This window comes from Palaemon carinicauda, chromosome 9 (genome assembly GCF_036898095.1).
Source record: "Palaemon carinicauda isolate YSFRI2023 chromosome 9, ASM3689809v2, whole genome shotgun sequence".
NCBI lineage: Eukaryota > Metazoa > Arthropoda > Malacostraca > Decapoda > Palaemonidae > Palaemon > Palaemon carinicauda.
The window spans coordinates 122,857,692-122,870,985 of NC_090733.1; the positions used below are offsets into that span (position 1 = coordinate 122,857,692).

Genomic DNA, 13,294 nt, shown 5'->3' on the forward strand with positions numbered 1-13,294 from the left:
AATGAAGCGGGTCCGGGTATCCAAGAAAGAAATCCCTGACTACCGCTGGACAGAAGAGGCGGAGTTTAGGTTGGCCGACCTTGTGAAGGAGAACAAGAAGCACAAGGAGTGGCTCAATGTGGCAGCCAAGAACAGCCGGTGGGACCGAATTGGAGAGCAGCTGGAGCCTCCTGCCACTGTTGCCCAATGCAAGAAGCATTACGAGAACTTGAGAACCAGGGTGGGGAAGATTATGAAGAAGGAGGAAAAGAGTGGAGGTGGCCAGCCCCAAAGGAGTGCCCGTGACGATCAGATCATGAAGACCTGGCGTTTCCTGATACAACACATCGTCCAGGGAGAGAGAGTCCCCAGTGAGCAGTTTGTTGTCCCAGAGTCAGCTGCAGTGATGGTCAGCGAGGGAGACGATGATGAAATGAGGCCCACAGGTTCCCACAGCCAAGCATCTACTAGCACCGGGAAGGGCAAGGGCAAGTGGAAGCGGTCCAGCCCACCAACAACACAGACAGACACCACAACCGGCGATACCTGGGTGACCCACAAGGACCTCAGTAATGTAGTGCAAGATGTGAGAATCCTAATGTCTACATGTAGATGGTATTCCAGTTTCATCCATTGCTTCTGACATGGAATGTGCAATATGTTGCATTGAAATGCTGTACTAAATTGTTACAATGTTTGTATGGTTGAGATCATGTCCAAAGCAAATTCCTTGGCGCCCAGCCACTCGTACACCGGCCAGCACAAGATCGTACACGATTTTTTGTGCCTACTGAAAGGCCACATGCATGCCATCCCGGAAGACTACTGGCATGAATTCCAGATAGACTGCCTCAACCTTGTACACCGCTACAGGTAGCGGCGTCAGCTCTTCCAGCAGCCACATCAACAACCACTCATGACCTGGCCAGGCCCACAGCAACATCAACCTTGGCAGCCCCCTCAGCAGCAGCAGTTCTGGCATCCACCTCAACCAACAACCTTGCAGGTACCGCCAGAGCAGCAGCCTCAGCAGCATCGTCCAGCCAGTAAGCCATCACCTCTAACCTGGATGCCGCCCCAGTCACCACAGTCTTCAGGCCAGTCCTTCTGGCCCCGTACCACGGAGTTGCAACCTGGAATGCCACCTGCACTGTCAGCCACCCTTGTCCAGGCTCCTTCACCAACAACTTCAGTATCGTGAGCCACCCTCTTCCAGGCTTCTTCACCAACACCTTCAGTGTCGTTGCTGTCAGCCACATTTTAGACACCTGTGACACCACTTAGCTTCCCGGTCCTGACCCCGGGCTCCGTCGAGAACAACCTAGAAGAGGGCATGTCACCCTCATCCCTCTACACCTCCAAGGAACTCAACACCCCACCAGTCCATCGGATATCCCCATGCAGCGGTACCACAACCAGTATGGACACTGACTGAGATGAGACACTTGTAAATATTTGTAAATAATTGGACTGTGATACTTGTACATATTTGATGTTTGCTTTTTTCATGTAAATAAAATGCTTTCTTATTTCAAAACACTTGTAAACATTTGTAAATAATTGGACTGTGATACTTGTACATATTTGATGTTTGCTGTTTTCATGTAAATAAAATGCTTTCTTATTTCAAAACACTTATTTTTCTCTTTAACCTTAAAATAAAGTGAAAGAAAATGGAAACAAAAAAAAAACAAAAAAAAGGAAAGAAAAAGAAGCCAAAAAAATAAAGGGAACAAAAAAAAACCACGAAAAATAAAAGTTTCTTTTATTTCAAAAATGGAACAACTGTGGATCCAGCTCATGGAGCTACTACCAGCAAGGACACTGACTGAGATGAGACACTTGTAAATATTTGTAAATAATTGGACTGCGACACTTGTACATATTTGGTGTTTGCTGTTTTCATGTAAATGAAATGCCTTCTTATTGCAAAAAATAAAGGGCAACAAAAAAAAAAAAAAACACACGAAAAATAAACGTTTCTTTTATTTCAAAAATGGAACAACTGTGGATGCAGCTCATGGAGCTAATACCATTCTTTCTTGCCAAGGGACAGCACCAGCAGGGGACATGTAGTAATGTGAAAGGTAGTCTCGCTGATCCTTTGCATCCTTCTGGGTATGATGGCCGGTTAGAGGCAGCAGCCCTTGCAGGTGTCGCTCAGTCCTCCATCCACCAGGGATCAGATCATGTGTCCGGATCTTCGCGGTCCACTTCTGAAATTGCATGTGGGTAACTGATGAGGATGAGGTAGTGCAGGACACAGGCACACATGGTGATCAGGTTGATGGTCTTGGGGTGCTGATGCATCGTCGCGAAGAAGCAACGGAACCTATGATATAGAATTCCAAAGGCATTCTCCACGACACGTCGGGCACGAGACAACCTGTAGCTATATATGCATTCTTGTAGGACTTGTGACTGATGGAAGAATGGTTTCATCATCCAGGTTCTGAGAGCAAAGACGTCATCCCCTACGAAGTGATAGGGCACTGGGTGGTCATCATTAGGGAGTGGTTCTGGTTGAGGCACTCCAGCTCTGTTCTCTTCTACAGCATCATGCATTGAACAGTTCCTCCATGTTCCTCCATCCAACGCACCACCCTCTGCACCAACATCTACATAGAGGAACTACCATCAGTGCAATGCTGTGGATGCCCTTGTAATTGTAGTAGTAAGAGCCAGCATTGGGTGGCTTCTTTATGGCGATGTGCTTTCCGTCCACAGCCCCCCGACAGTTGTGGCAATTCCTTCTGGAGCTGAACCTGGCAGCAACTTCCTTCCACTCGTCTTCAGTTTTGGGGCAGCGCAGCTCTTCGTCCTTGTAAACCGCAATGATGGCTTTACACACCTCGGGTATGAACTTGCAGATGGTACTTGCTTCAACCCTGAAGCTGTACTGCAGACTTTGATAGGAAATTCTAGTGGCTAAAAAGCGGAGGGTGGCAGCCAGCTTGAGTACAACTTGAAGCGGTTCCCTCATGAAGGTGGACTGCTTCTGGAGGAGAGGGGTTATCTTCTCAACCATCTCTTGGAACAGGTCAGCTGTGATTCTGAGGTAATTTTTGTGGCCCCTTTGATCTTCCTTGTGGAGTTCAGTCAGTAGACTGTCATACTGTCCAAACTCATGCCTTCTGGTTAACCATTCCCTGACCCACACTTTCCTTTGTGTCTTTCTTCGAGGTGGGGTTGCATTTTGTTGCTATTCCGCCTCTGCCAGCCTTTTCTGCTGCTCGCAATGGTTAGAGCAGCTGCCAGGTATAGGAATCTTCTCCTCTTTGCAATGGTGTCTCTGACAGTAAGCATGGTTGTCTCTTCCAAAGCCAATCCAAGAATGATCAAGGGTTGGAGAGGCCCTGTTTTTATATGGCGTGCCCAAGTCAGCACGACACCATCCAAATTGCGGAAACTCGTCGTGCCAATGCGGGAAGTGCGCAAACTATGCATGAACTTGTCATGCTAGTTCGTGTCAATGTGGACACGAACGGGCACGCATTTGTGAACTATTCGTGAACTCATCGTTAACTAGCCGTGAACAGTGCGGGAGCCTCCCAGTTCGTGCCCCAAAATGGCACGACTTGCCACGACAAATTCGTGGCCAAAATTCGTGCAAGTTTCAGGGCACCCTAGGGCACTACTCAACAACATTAGTTGCTCTTTGCGTCAGAAAGTATTTCATTGCATTGGCGAACCAAACGTCTTAACTAGAAATTGAGTTACAAGGATTTTTTTGAGAGTATCTTATGGGAGCCCGTTTATATTAATAAATTATATGATCTTTATATTAATTGCTGTCAGTTCCATTGCAAGAGGAAATTGCATTTCACCTTAAAGAAGAGTAACAAAGATAAACTGTAAACAGGCAGTTGTCTTTTGGTTTCTTCAGGTCCAAAGTTATTGTTAATTGCAGGTGTGTCCTCCCGTTTCTTGATTGACAGCGTGACAATATAGGGTCATGCTGTAAATGAGAATCCGGATGCTTGCAATGGGAATGTTGTTATATTCTTCCTCGGGGGCATTTCCAAGCTTTTCAAGACGTGACTGTGCTACATGACTAGAATTGGCAACCTGCAGCATGTTCCACTCAGGCTTAATTGGGTTTAGGTCCAGGGAATGCATCGGCCATTACGTCCATACGGTTGTCTCCCCTTATAGGAAGTGATTCACCACCCTAGCACGGTGGTAACAGAGGTTATTTTCTATCAAAATGAAGTCAGGACCATCAGTTTGAGCATATGGTGTCGTGTGCACACACATCAAGGGTATCATCCCTATAACCAATGCCTGTCATGGAGCCTCTCCCAATGACATGTAGATCCATTCTTCCGTTTCTGCTGATCTCTCCTCTGACCATAATTAATCCTACCTCATAATAGTTGCATTCTTGTTCTCTTTGCTACACCCGTTACCTCCTGTATTGAACTTCAGACAATATCGGGACTCAATAGTGAACAATACTGTAGCTCAATCGTTGTGTAATCAAGTGAGATGATCATGTAACCAATTCAAATGTTCCGACTTGTGATGTACTGACAGTGAGATCCGATCACATGGCCTCTTGGAAGAAAGGCCAACATTATGGAGATGATTCCGTATCGTTTGGGTAGATACATTCACACAAGGCATTAAGGAGGTTATTTTGCAAGGAGGTAGCTGTCCAAAAAGGATGACAACATGCCTGATCAGTGACTAAGTGATCTATTCGTTATGTAGTCGACCTTTGACGACCATTACCGTGACGGTGTACTGCCGTACCAAAACTTTGATGCCAGTTCCACTCAGTGTTAACAATGCTTTGGCTGACGTTAAGTACATTAGTAGCATGACTTGTGAAAACTTAGATTCTAGCATTCCAATGCATCTACCCAATAGATTGGATGTCAAACGACAGCAAAGTTATTATTAGTGCTAAATATGTTCTCAAGAGTAATGATAATGAAAGCTCATATCCTTCACCAGCAATTAACACAACATGTATGAACTGAAACAGTAACGTTTATGTGAATCTAAGAAAAGTGAGATTGCATGCTCATTTCATCTCACGAAGTGGACATATAAACACAGTTTTTGTCCCAGTTGCATGTCATTTGACAGTATATTGGGTATCAGCACCAATAACAACATATACCGGTAATATATGTAGAAAAGTACATATGATCCCTATGAAATTTGATAGATATGTACCATATGTACAGTGTATGTATATATATATATATATATATATATATATATATATATATATATATATATATATATATATATATATATATATATATATATATATATATACATACACACAGGAAAGGGTACAGTAGATGCAATTTTTGCCCTGGGGGTAAACAGTGGAAAAAATATGCAGAAAGACAGAAGGGACTACATCTGGATTTTATTGATTTGCAGGTGTATGATCGGGTAATAAAGCAAGAACTGTGGAGATGTATGAGAAAGAAGGATGTTGCAGAATTGTATGTAAAAGTAGTCCAGGGAATGTATTCAGAGGTTACCATCCAAGTAAAGAGCACAATGGGAACAACAGGGAAGTATAGTGTGAGAGTTGGTTTACATCAAGGTTCTACTCTGTCCTTACATTTTTAATCTTGTGATGGATGTTATTACAGCAGGAATCGGAGAGGAAATTCTCTGGAGTATGATGTTTGCCGATGACGATGTTTTAGTAGACCAGACTAGAGAAGGGGTGGAAAGGAAACTAGAAACAAGCTCTTGAAGATCGGGGTTTAAAGATAAGTAGGGCTAAGACAGAATCTCTGTGGATGGGAAGGGAATGAAAACAGGGTGCTGGTGAAATGGGCTTGGATAACATCAGATGGGTTAAAACAGTCAAGTACCTTGGGTCCTGTGTGATGGATAATGGAAGCATGGAATCAGAAATTAAACAAAGGATACAGTGCTCTTAAATGAACTGGAGAAGGTCATCGGGAATTGTGTGTAATAAGTGAGTTAGTGCAAAAGTTAAAGGTCGGTTTTATTAAAGTGCAGTCAGACCAGTTTTGGTGTATGGAGCTGAAATCTAGCCACTAAAGAAGACTCAAGAAGGATGTAAGAAATGGCAGAAATGAGGATTCTACGTTGGATGTGTGAAATCACGAGATATGTCCGGATCAGAAATGAGTATATTATGAGAACAGTCAGAGTAAGAGAAGAGTTGAAAACAATTCAGTAAAGAAGACTACGGGGGGTTAGGCATGTCATGTGGAAAGATCATGTGTGTGAAGGGTCATGGACATGGAGATGGATGGGCGAAAAAAAGAGGGAAAGGCCAAAGTTTAGGTGGAAAGATAGGGTAGCAAATGGCACGTGGGGAAAAAACATTAAGAGAACAGGATGCCCAGGGTAGAAGAGAATGGAGAAGGTTTGTATGAAACAATGACCCCATATAAAATGGGTAAAGTTTATAAACAAAGATATATATATATATATATATATATATATATATATATATATATATATATATATATATATATCTATATATATATGTATGTGTGTGTGTGTGTGTGTGTGTGTGTGTACCCGTTCTTGCATATATATATATATATATATATATATATATATATATATATATATATATATATATATATATATATATATATATATATATCGAGTGTCATAATTGCAGTTTTTTTTCTCTTTATTTTGTGTATGAGAGGATTTGCCAAAATGAAAGCAAAGAGAAGAGCGAAAGTTTTGGAAGAGAATCAACGACAATTATAAAGCTTTATCCTTCTTTTGTACTCCACAGGAAATAAGTAATTAAAATTTTCTCTCCCAAATTAGCAATCACTTTTTTCCTTTGTGAAACAGTAATGATTATGTAATTATTATTCAGCATTTGGGGATTGCATTGTATGAAGAGATTAGCAACAAAAAGGACATATTTATCCGAGGTGGCCGATGTTTGATATACTTTCGCTTTTTGCGACAAGTTTAATTAGACTTTGAGGGAATGATTTGGTTATTTTTTCTGTTCAGCGTTTTTCCTTTGAGTCAGATTAGTGATTATGGGCTTTTTCCTTTGCCTTTTTTTTTTCTTTTTTTTTTTTTTTGTCACCTGACACCTTCGTAAATTATTGTCATGTGTAATTTAAAAGTAATCGAATACCAAGAACATTTTCTTTATCTTAATTGTTCCCATCTCCATTAATATTTGAAGGAAGGGTTGGCGTGAAAAAGAAGCCAGAAATTCACGAACTTGTCACTATACTCAACGCTCAGTGAGAAAGGTTGGAAGAGCAGGGTGCCTGGTTAGAAACAGATTCCCTCTCAACAGATAGCCAGTCCGCTTTTTAACCCCACCCCTTTACTTTGTCTCGTTTTACTTTTTATCTCTCTGCTTCTATATAAATGGGCATATTTTCCAAACAATTCCTTTCTTATTCTGTCTTTTCTTGCAATAAGAACCTGTTCATGTTGTAGATAACTTGCTAGCTTGGTTATGAAGGTGGCAATATGGCAAGCTTCAAGCAGAGGAACAAGCGATTGCAAATGTGCTCATATTGGCAACATTCAGCATGCGAGTGTGGGAGGACCTTTACTCATATGACACGTTTAAAATTTGGAGAAACCTTTATACAGAAAACAGCCGTGAATTTTACGTCGATGGTGGTGTGGAGCAAAAGTTAGAATAATTTAGAATATGATTTTAGAAATACACATATTTTTTATAGAAACTGAGAAATAAATAAAAAAAGACAGGGGGTAAAAGTGGAGTGCTGCTGAAAAAAATGCAAACTGGTCACTTACGGAGATATGACAGAAGTGGGGGAGTTCGTTTAACCAGGTGCCCTCCCATATCAGCCCTTTCTTGCTGCATTGTATATAGTAATGGTAGGTTTCTTCGAACTTTTCAGATATGTTTTGTATAAATGAACTTAAATGTCCATTATAATACGTTTTTTTCAGTAGTCCGAAACCCGATCATCTTCCAGAAGTATCTCAGTACTATGTGAAGGTGGGGAATCACCCTTGTCCCTACATAGAGATTTTATAAACATGCGGAGTGCATTCAAGATCCTATCCACCATTTCTCCAATTAAGAAGCTATTCATCCTCAGTGACATATTTATTAACAATCGTAAACCACTAGAAATAGGAATGAATGGCGAGCGATTGTGACGCAGTTCCGGTAGGCCCTGCTGCTTCCTCCGGTGCCTTAGATGACCGCGGAGGTAGCAGCAGTAGGGGATTCAGCATTATGAAGCTTCATCTGTGGTGGATAATGTGGGAGGTTGGGCTGTGGCACCCTAGCAGTACCAGCTGAACTCGGCTGAGTCCCTGGTTAGGCTGGAGGAACGTAGAGAGTAGTCCCCTTTTTGTTTTGTTTCTTTGTTGATGTCGGCTACCCCCCAAAATTGGGGGAAGTGCCTTTGGTATATGGATATGGTAAACCACCATTCCAAATAAGAGCAAATAGGCTCTTACAATCTACAAACATCAGAATGAACATTATTCAATCATATCTCTTTCCTCCACCTTGAATCTTAAAGGAAACTAAAATATGCCGTCTATTGTTCGTCAAAAAATATAGTTATACTCCTAGTCACCATAAACAACATGCCTTGAAACATGTTAAAAGGAAAGGACCTCATTAGAGTATTTATACTGGTGACTAAATCTTCAATTAGTGCTGGCTGGTTCAGTGTTCCCAGACTATTTCTCAGTCAGCTCTCATTACCTTGTGAAGCGTCCGTATTTACCTCCAAACTATTTGCAATTATATTAGCAATTAACATTATTTAAACAATTGAAAATAGGGAAAACCGCAAGTTTCTCATTTATACTGATTCTAGAAGTGTCATAGAAGCTTTAAAGGGTTACACACACAAGAACCAATTGTTATTGAAAATTAAAGATCTCTTTGATAGGTTTTATTCGCGCGGGGGAGGGGTGGTGTTGGTAAATATTGAAAAAATTTTGGATTCCTGCTCATGTTGGGGGTTTTGGAAATGAGGAGGTGAATGCTGCTGCTTAATCGTCAATAAAGTTTTCAAATGATATTAAACTACCCATGAATGATTATGTACCTACCATAAATCTTTTAATAGCAGCAAAATTTCAAACTCAGTGGAGTAATGAATCTGAGACTACTAAATTAAAGTTGATAAAGCCAAAATTGTTTCATTATGGGAATCCGTAAATCAAATAGGAAGGAGGAATGAAGTAATTTTTAGAAAGGTTAGGTATAGGTCACACTAAATTGACTCCTGGATTATTAATGTGCACACCTCATGAAACAGTTCCCAGATGCAGTGAATGTGACACTTTTTAACCGTAACATATCTTTAGCAATTGTAAAGTTTTTAACAGAGAGAGAGAGAGAGAGAGAGAGAGAGAGAGAGAGAGAGAGAGAGAGAGGAAAAGTTTTTTAACATTTGATCAAAATGAGAATTTCTCAGCCTCTAAGATTTTAGTTTTGAAATAAGATTTAAATTTCTATTTACCACAGACGTTTATGATAAAAAATATTTTCCTACATTTCCCATATATTTGTTTTATATTTCGTTATTAACTTTTATATAAGAAAAATATTTTTATCCTATATTGTCTATATATTTACTTTATATTTGATTATTGCTTTAATATAAGTATTTTTACCTCCCAAATTCAATCAGACAGCTCTGTAAGAGTCGAGCTTGCCTCATTGGGCTGGTTAATCTATCCCCTTTTAGTAAGTAAACAATAGCAATAATACTGCTGTTGCAGCTGGTTATGACAGTGTTACTACTAATGTGTCTCCGTGAATCATTTCTGATCATGATATGCACAATATTGACTAACGAGCATTTACTCTCACCACATCCCTACCCTATTTAACACCACCGCTACCTCCCCATCCCTCTGCACCATCACACCCCCCACCAGTTTTCACCAATCATCTTTCCATCCTTCTGCATCACCACCATTTCCCCAACCCTCTTCAACACCACCACCATTTCCCTACCCTTCTTCTACACCACCACCATTTTCACACCTTTCTTCAACACCACCACCATTTTCACCCCTTTCTTTAACACCACCACCATTTTTACACCCTTCTTCAACACCACCACCATTTTTACACCCTTCTTCAACACCACCACTTTTTCACACCTTTCTTCAACACCACCACCATTTTCACCCCTTTCTTCAACACCACCACCATTTTTACACCTTTCTTCAACACCACCACCATTTTCACCCCTTTCTTCAACACCACCACCATTTTCACACCTTTCTTCAACACCACCAACATTTTCACACCTTTCTTTAACACCACCACCATTTCCCTACCCTTCTTCTACACCACCACCCATTTTCACACCTTTCTTCAACACCACCACCATTTTCACCCCTTTCTTTAACACCACCACCATTTTTACACCCTTCTTCAACACCACCACCATGTTTACACCCTTCTTCAAACCACCACTTTTTTCACACCTTTCTTCAACACCACCACCATTTTCACCCCTTTCTTCAACACCACCACCATTTTCACACCTTTCTTCAACACCACCAACATTTTCACACCTTTCTTCAACACCACCACCATTTCCCTACCCTTCTTCTACACCACCACCATTTTCACACCTTTCTTCAACACCACCACCATTTTCACCCCTTTCTTCAACACCACCACCATTTTCACCCCTTTCTTCAACACCACCACCATTTTCACCCCTTTCTTCAACACCACCACCATTTTCACCCCTTTCTTCAACACCACCACCATTTTCACCCCTTTCTTCAACACCACCACCATTTTTACACCTTTCTTCAACACCACCACCATTTTCACCCCTTTCTTCAACACCACCACCATTTTTACACCTTTCAACACCACCACCATTTTCACCCCTTTCTTCAACACCACCACCATTTTTACACCTTTCTTCAACACCACCACCATTTTCACCCCTTTCTTCAACACCACCACCATTTTTACACCTTTCAACACCACCACCATTTTCACCCCTTTCTTCAACACCACCACCATTTTCACCCCTTTCTTCAACACCACCACCATTTTCACACCTTTCTTCAACACCACCACCATTTTCACACCTTTCTTCATCACCACCACCATTTTCACACCTTTCTTCAACACCACCACCATTTTCACACCTTTCTTCAACACCACCACCATTTTCACACCTTTCTTCAACACCACCACCATTTTCACCCCTTTCTTCAACACCACCACCATTTTTACACGTTTCTACAACACCACCACCATTTTTACACCTTTCTACAACACCACCACCATTTCTCCACCTTTCTTCAACACCACCACCACCATTTCTCCACCTTTCTTCAACACCACCACCACCATTTCTCCACCTTTCTTCAACACCACCACCACCATTTCTCCACCTTTCTTCAACACCACCACCACCATTTCTCCACCTTTCTTCAACACCACCACCACCACCACATTCTCCCCACCCTTCTTCAACAACACCCACCTCCCCTCCCCTTTTCACCAACCCTCACGATTACCACTACATTATCCCCCACCTCTCGACCCCTCTTCACCAACACCACGTCCCCGGCCCTCTTCACCACCACCACCAGTTCCCACTGCCTCTTCACCACCACCACCACCAGTTCCCCACCGCCTTTTCACCACCACCACCACCACTACCAGTTCCCTAACCCCTCTTCACCACTACCACTACATACATTACTCCCACAACGCCAACATCACCACCACATCCCACCTTTTCACCACCACCACCACCACCAGGTTCTCCCCACATTTTCATGTCACTGTAATACGATAGCGATGTTGTTGTTGTTGGTTATGGTGGTGGTGACTGTTTCATGGTCCTTGGTGCTTTGCTTTTTGTTGATTTATTCCTTGTAGTGACGACTGCCAATTTCCAACCTTTTGCCAAAACTTCCACAAAGGCTATACAAGTAAATAACTATACAAGTAAAGGCTATACAAGTAAATAACATGAATAGAAACGAGAGAGAGAGAGAGAGAGAGAGAGAGAGAGAGAGAGAGAGAGAGAGAGAGAGAGAGAGAGAGAGAGAGAGAGAGAGAGAGAATAATTTGAGGAAGGAAAAAAAATACTTTTTCAGAAAGAACGCAAACCGAAAGAAAAGAGCTGATCAGTTTAATGAAGGAGTGGTATTTTTAAAGCTATTTTTAAAGCAGGTGCATGGCGACTGTCCACACCCCACCCCCTTCCTATTACAAGCTCCCTCAAAAGAAGAAAGAAAAAATCGAAATCATAAAATTCATGTTAGAATATGAGAAGGGGACTTTGCCTTTTTCATTTTGGAATCCCTCTTATTTGAATCGCACAACTCTTGTTCAGTGATAAATGGATCACACATTTTGTGTGGAATTCGTGACAATCCTTCAGTTTTGTTTTGGGGAATTAATTAATTCTTTTCTGGTGGAGAGCAACATTTTCTTAGGGAATTATTTCAGTCTTGTCTGATTGAAGGCAACGTTGTTTATGGGAATTTATTCATTCTTGTCTGATTGAAGGCAACATTGTTTTGGGGGAATTAATTCATTCTTGTCTAATTGAAGGCAACATTGTTTTGGGGAATTTATTCATTCTTGTTTGCTTGAAGGCAACATTGTTGTGGGGAATTTATTCATTCTTGTGTAATTGAAGGCAACATTTTTTTGTGGGGGAATTTATTCATCCTTGTCTGATTGAAGGCAACATTGTTTTGGTGAATTTATTCATTCTTGACTGATTGAAGGCAACATTGTTTTGGGGAATTTATTCATTCTTGTCTGATTGAAGGCAGCATTGTTTTGGGGAATTAATTCATGCTTGTCTGATTGAAGGCAACCTTTTTTGGGGGGGAATTTAGTAATTTTTGTCTGATTGAAGACAACATTGTTTTGGGGAATTCATAAATTAATTCTTGTCTGATTGAAGGCAACGTTGTTTTTGGGAATTAATTCATTCTTGTCTGATTGAAGGCAACATTGTTTTGGGGGAATTAATTCATTCTTGTCTAATTGAAGGCAACATTGTTTTGGGGAATTTATTCATTCTTGTCTGATTGAAGGCAACTTTGCTTTGGGGAATTTATTCATTCTTGTTTGCTTGAAGGCAACATTGTTTTGGGGAATTTATTCATTCTTGTGTGATTGAAGGCAACATTTATTTGTGGGGGAATTTATTCATTCTTGTCTGATTGAAGGGAACATTGTTTTGGTGAATTTATTCATTCTTGTCTGATTGAAGGCAACATTGTTTTGGGGAATTTATTCATTCTTTTTTGATTGAAGGCAACATTGTTTTGGGGAATTAATTCATGCTTGTCTGATTGAAGGCAAAATTTTTGG

General features: G+C 41.1%; 1 protein-coding gene and 1 pseudogene across 1 annotated transcript; one reads left to right on the plus strand and one right to left on the minus strand.

Annotated features, from left to right (window-relative positions):
- LOC137646613 (uncharacterized) overlaps positions 1 to 1,414 on the plus strand; it is a 1,692-nt pseudogene extending 278 nt beyond the window's left edge.
- Positions 1,415 to 10,529: 9,115 nt separating this feature from the next.
- On the minus strand, positions 10,530 to 11,732 carry LOC137646614 (uncharacterized). The gene is made up of 2 exons (XM_068379721.1): positions 11,656 to 11,732; positions 10,530 to 11,448 (listed from the first exon to the last, which is right to left on the minus strand). Exons 1-2 carry the CDS (start codon positions 11,730 to 11,732, stop codon positions 10,530 to 10,532), a joined length of 996 nt encoding a protein of 331 aa, XP_068235822.1.
- Positions 11,733 to 13,294: the final 1,562 nt, after the last annotated feature.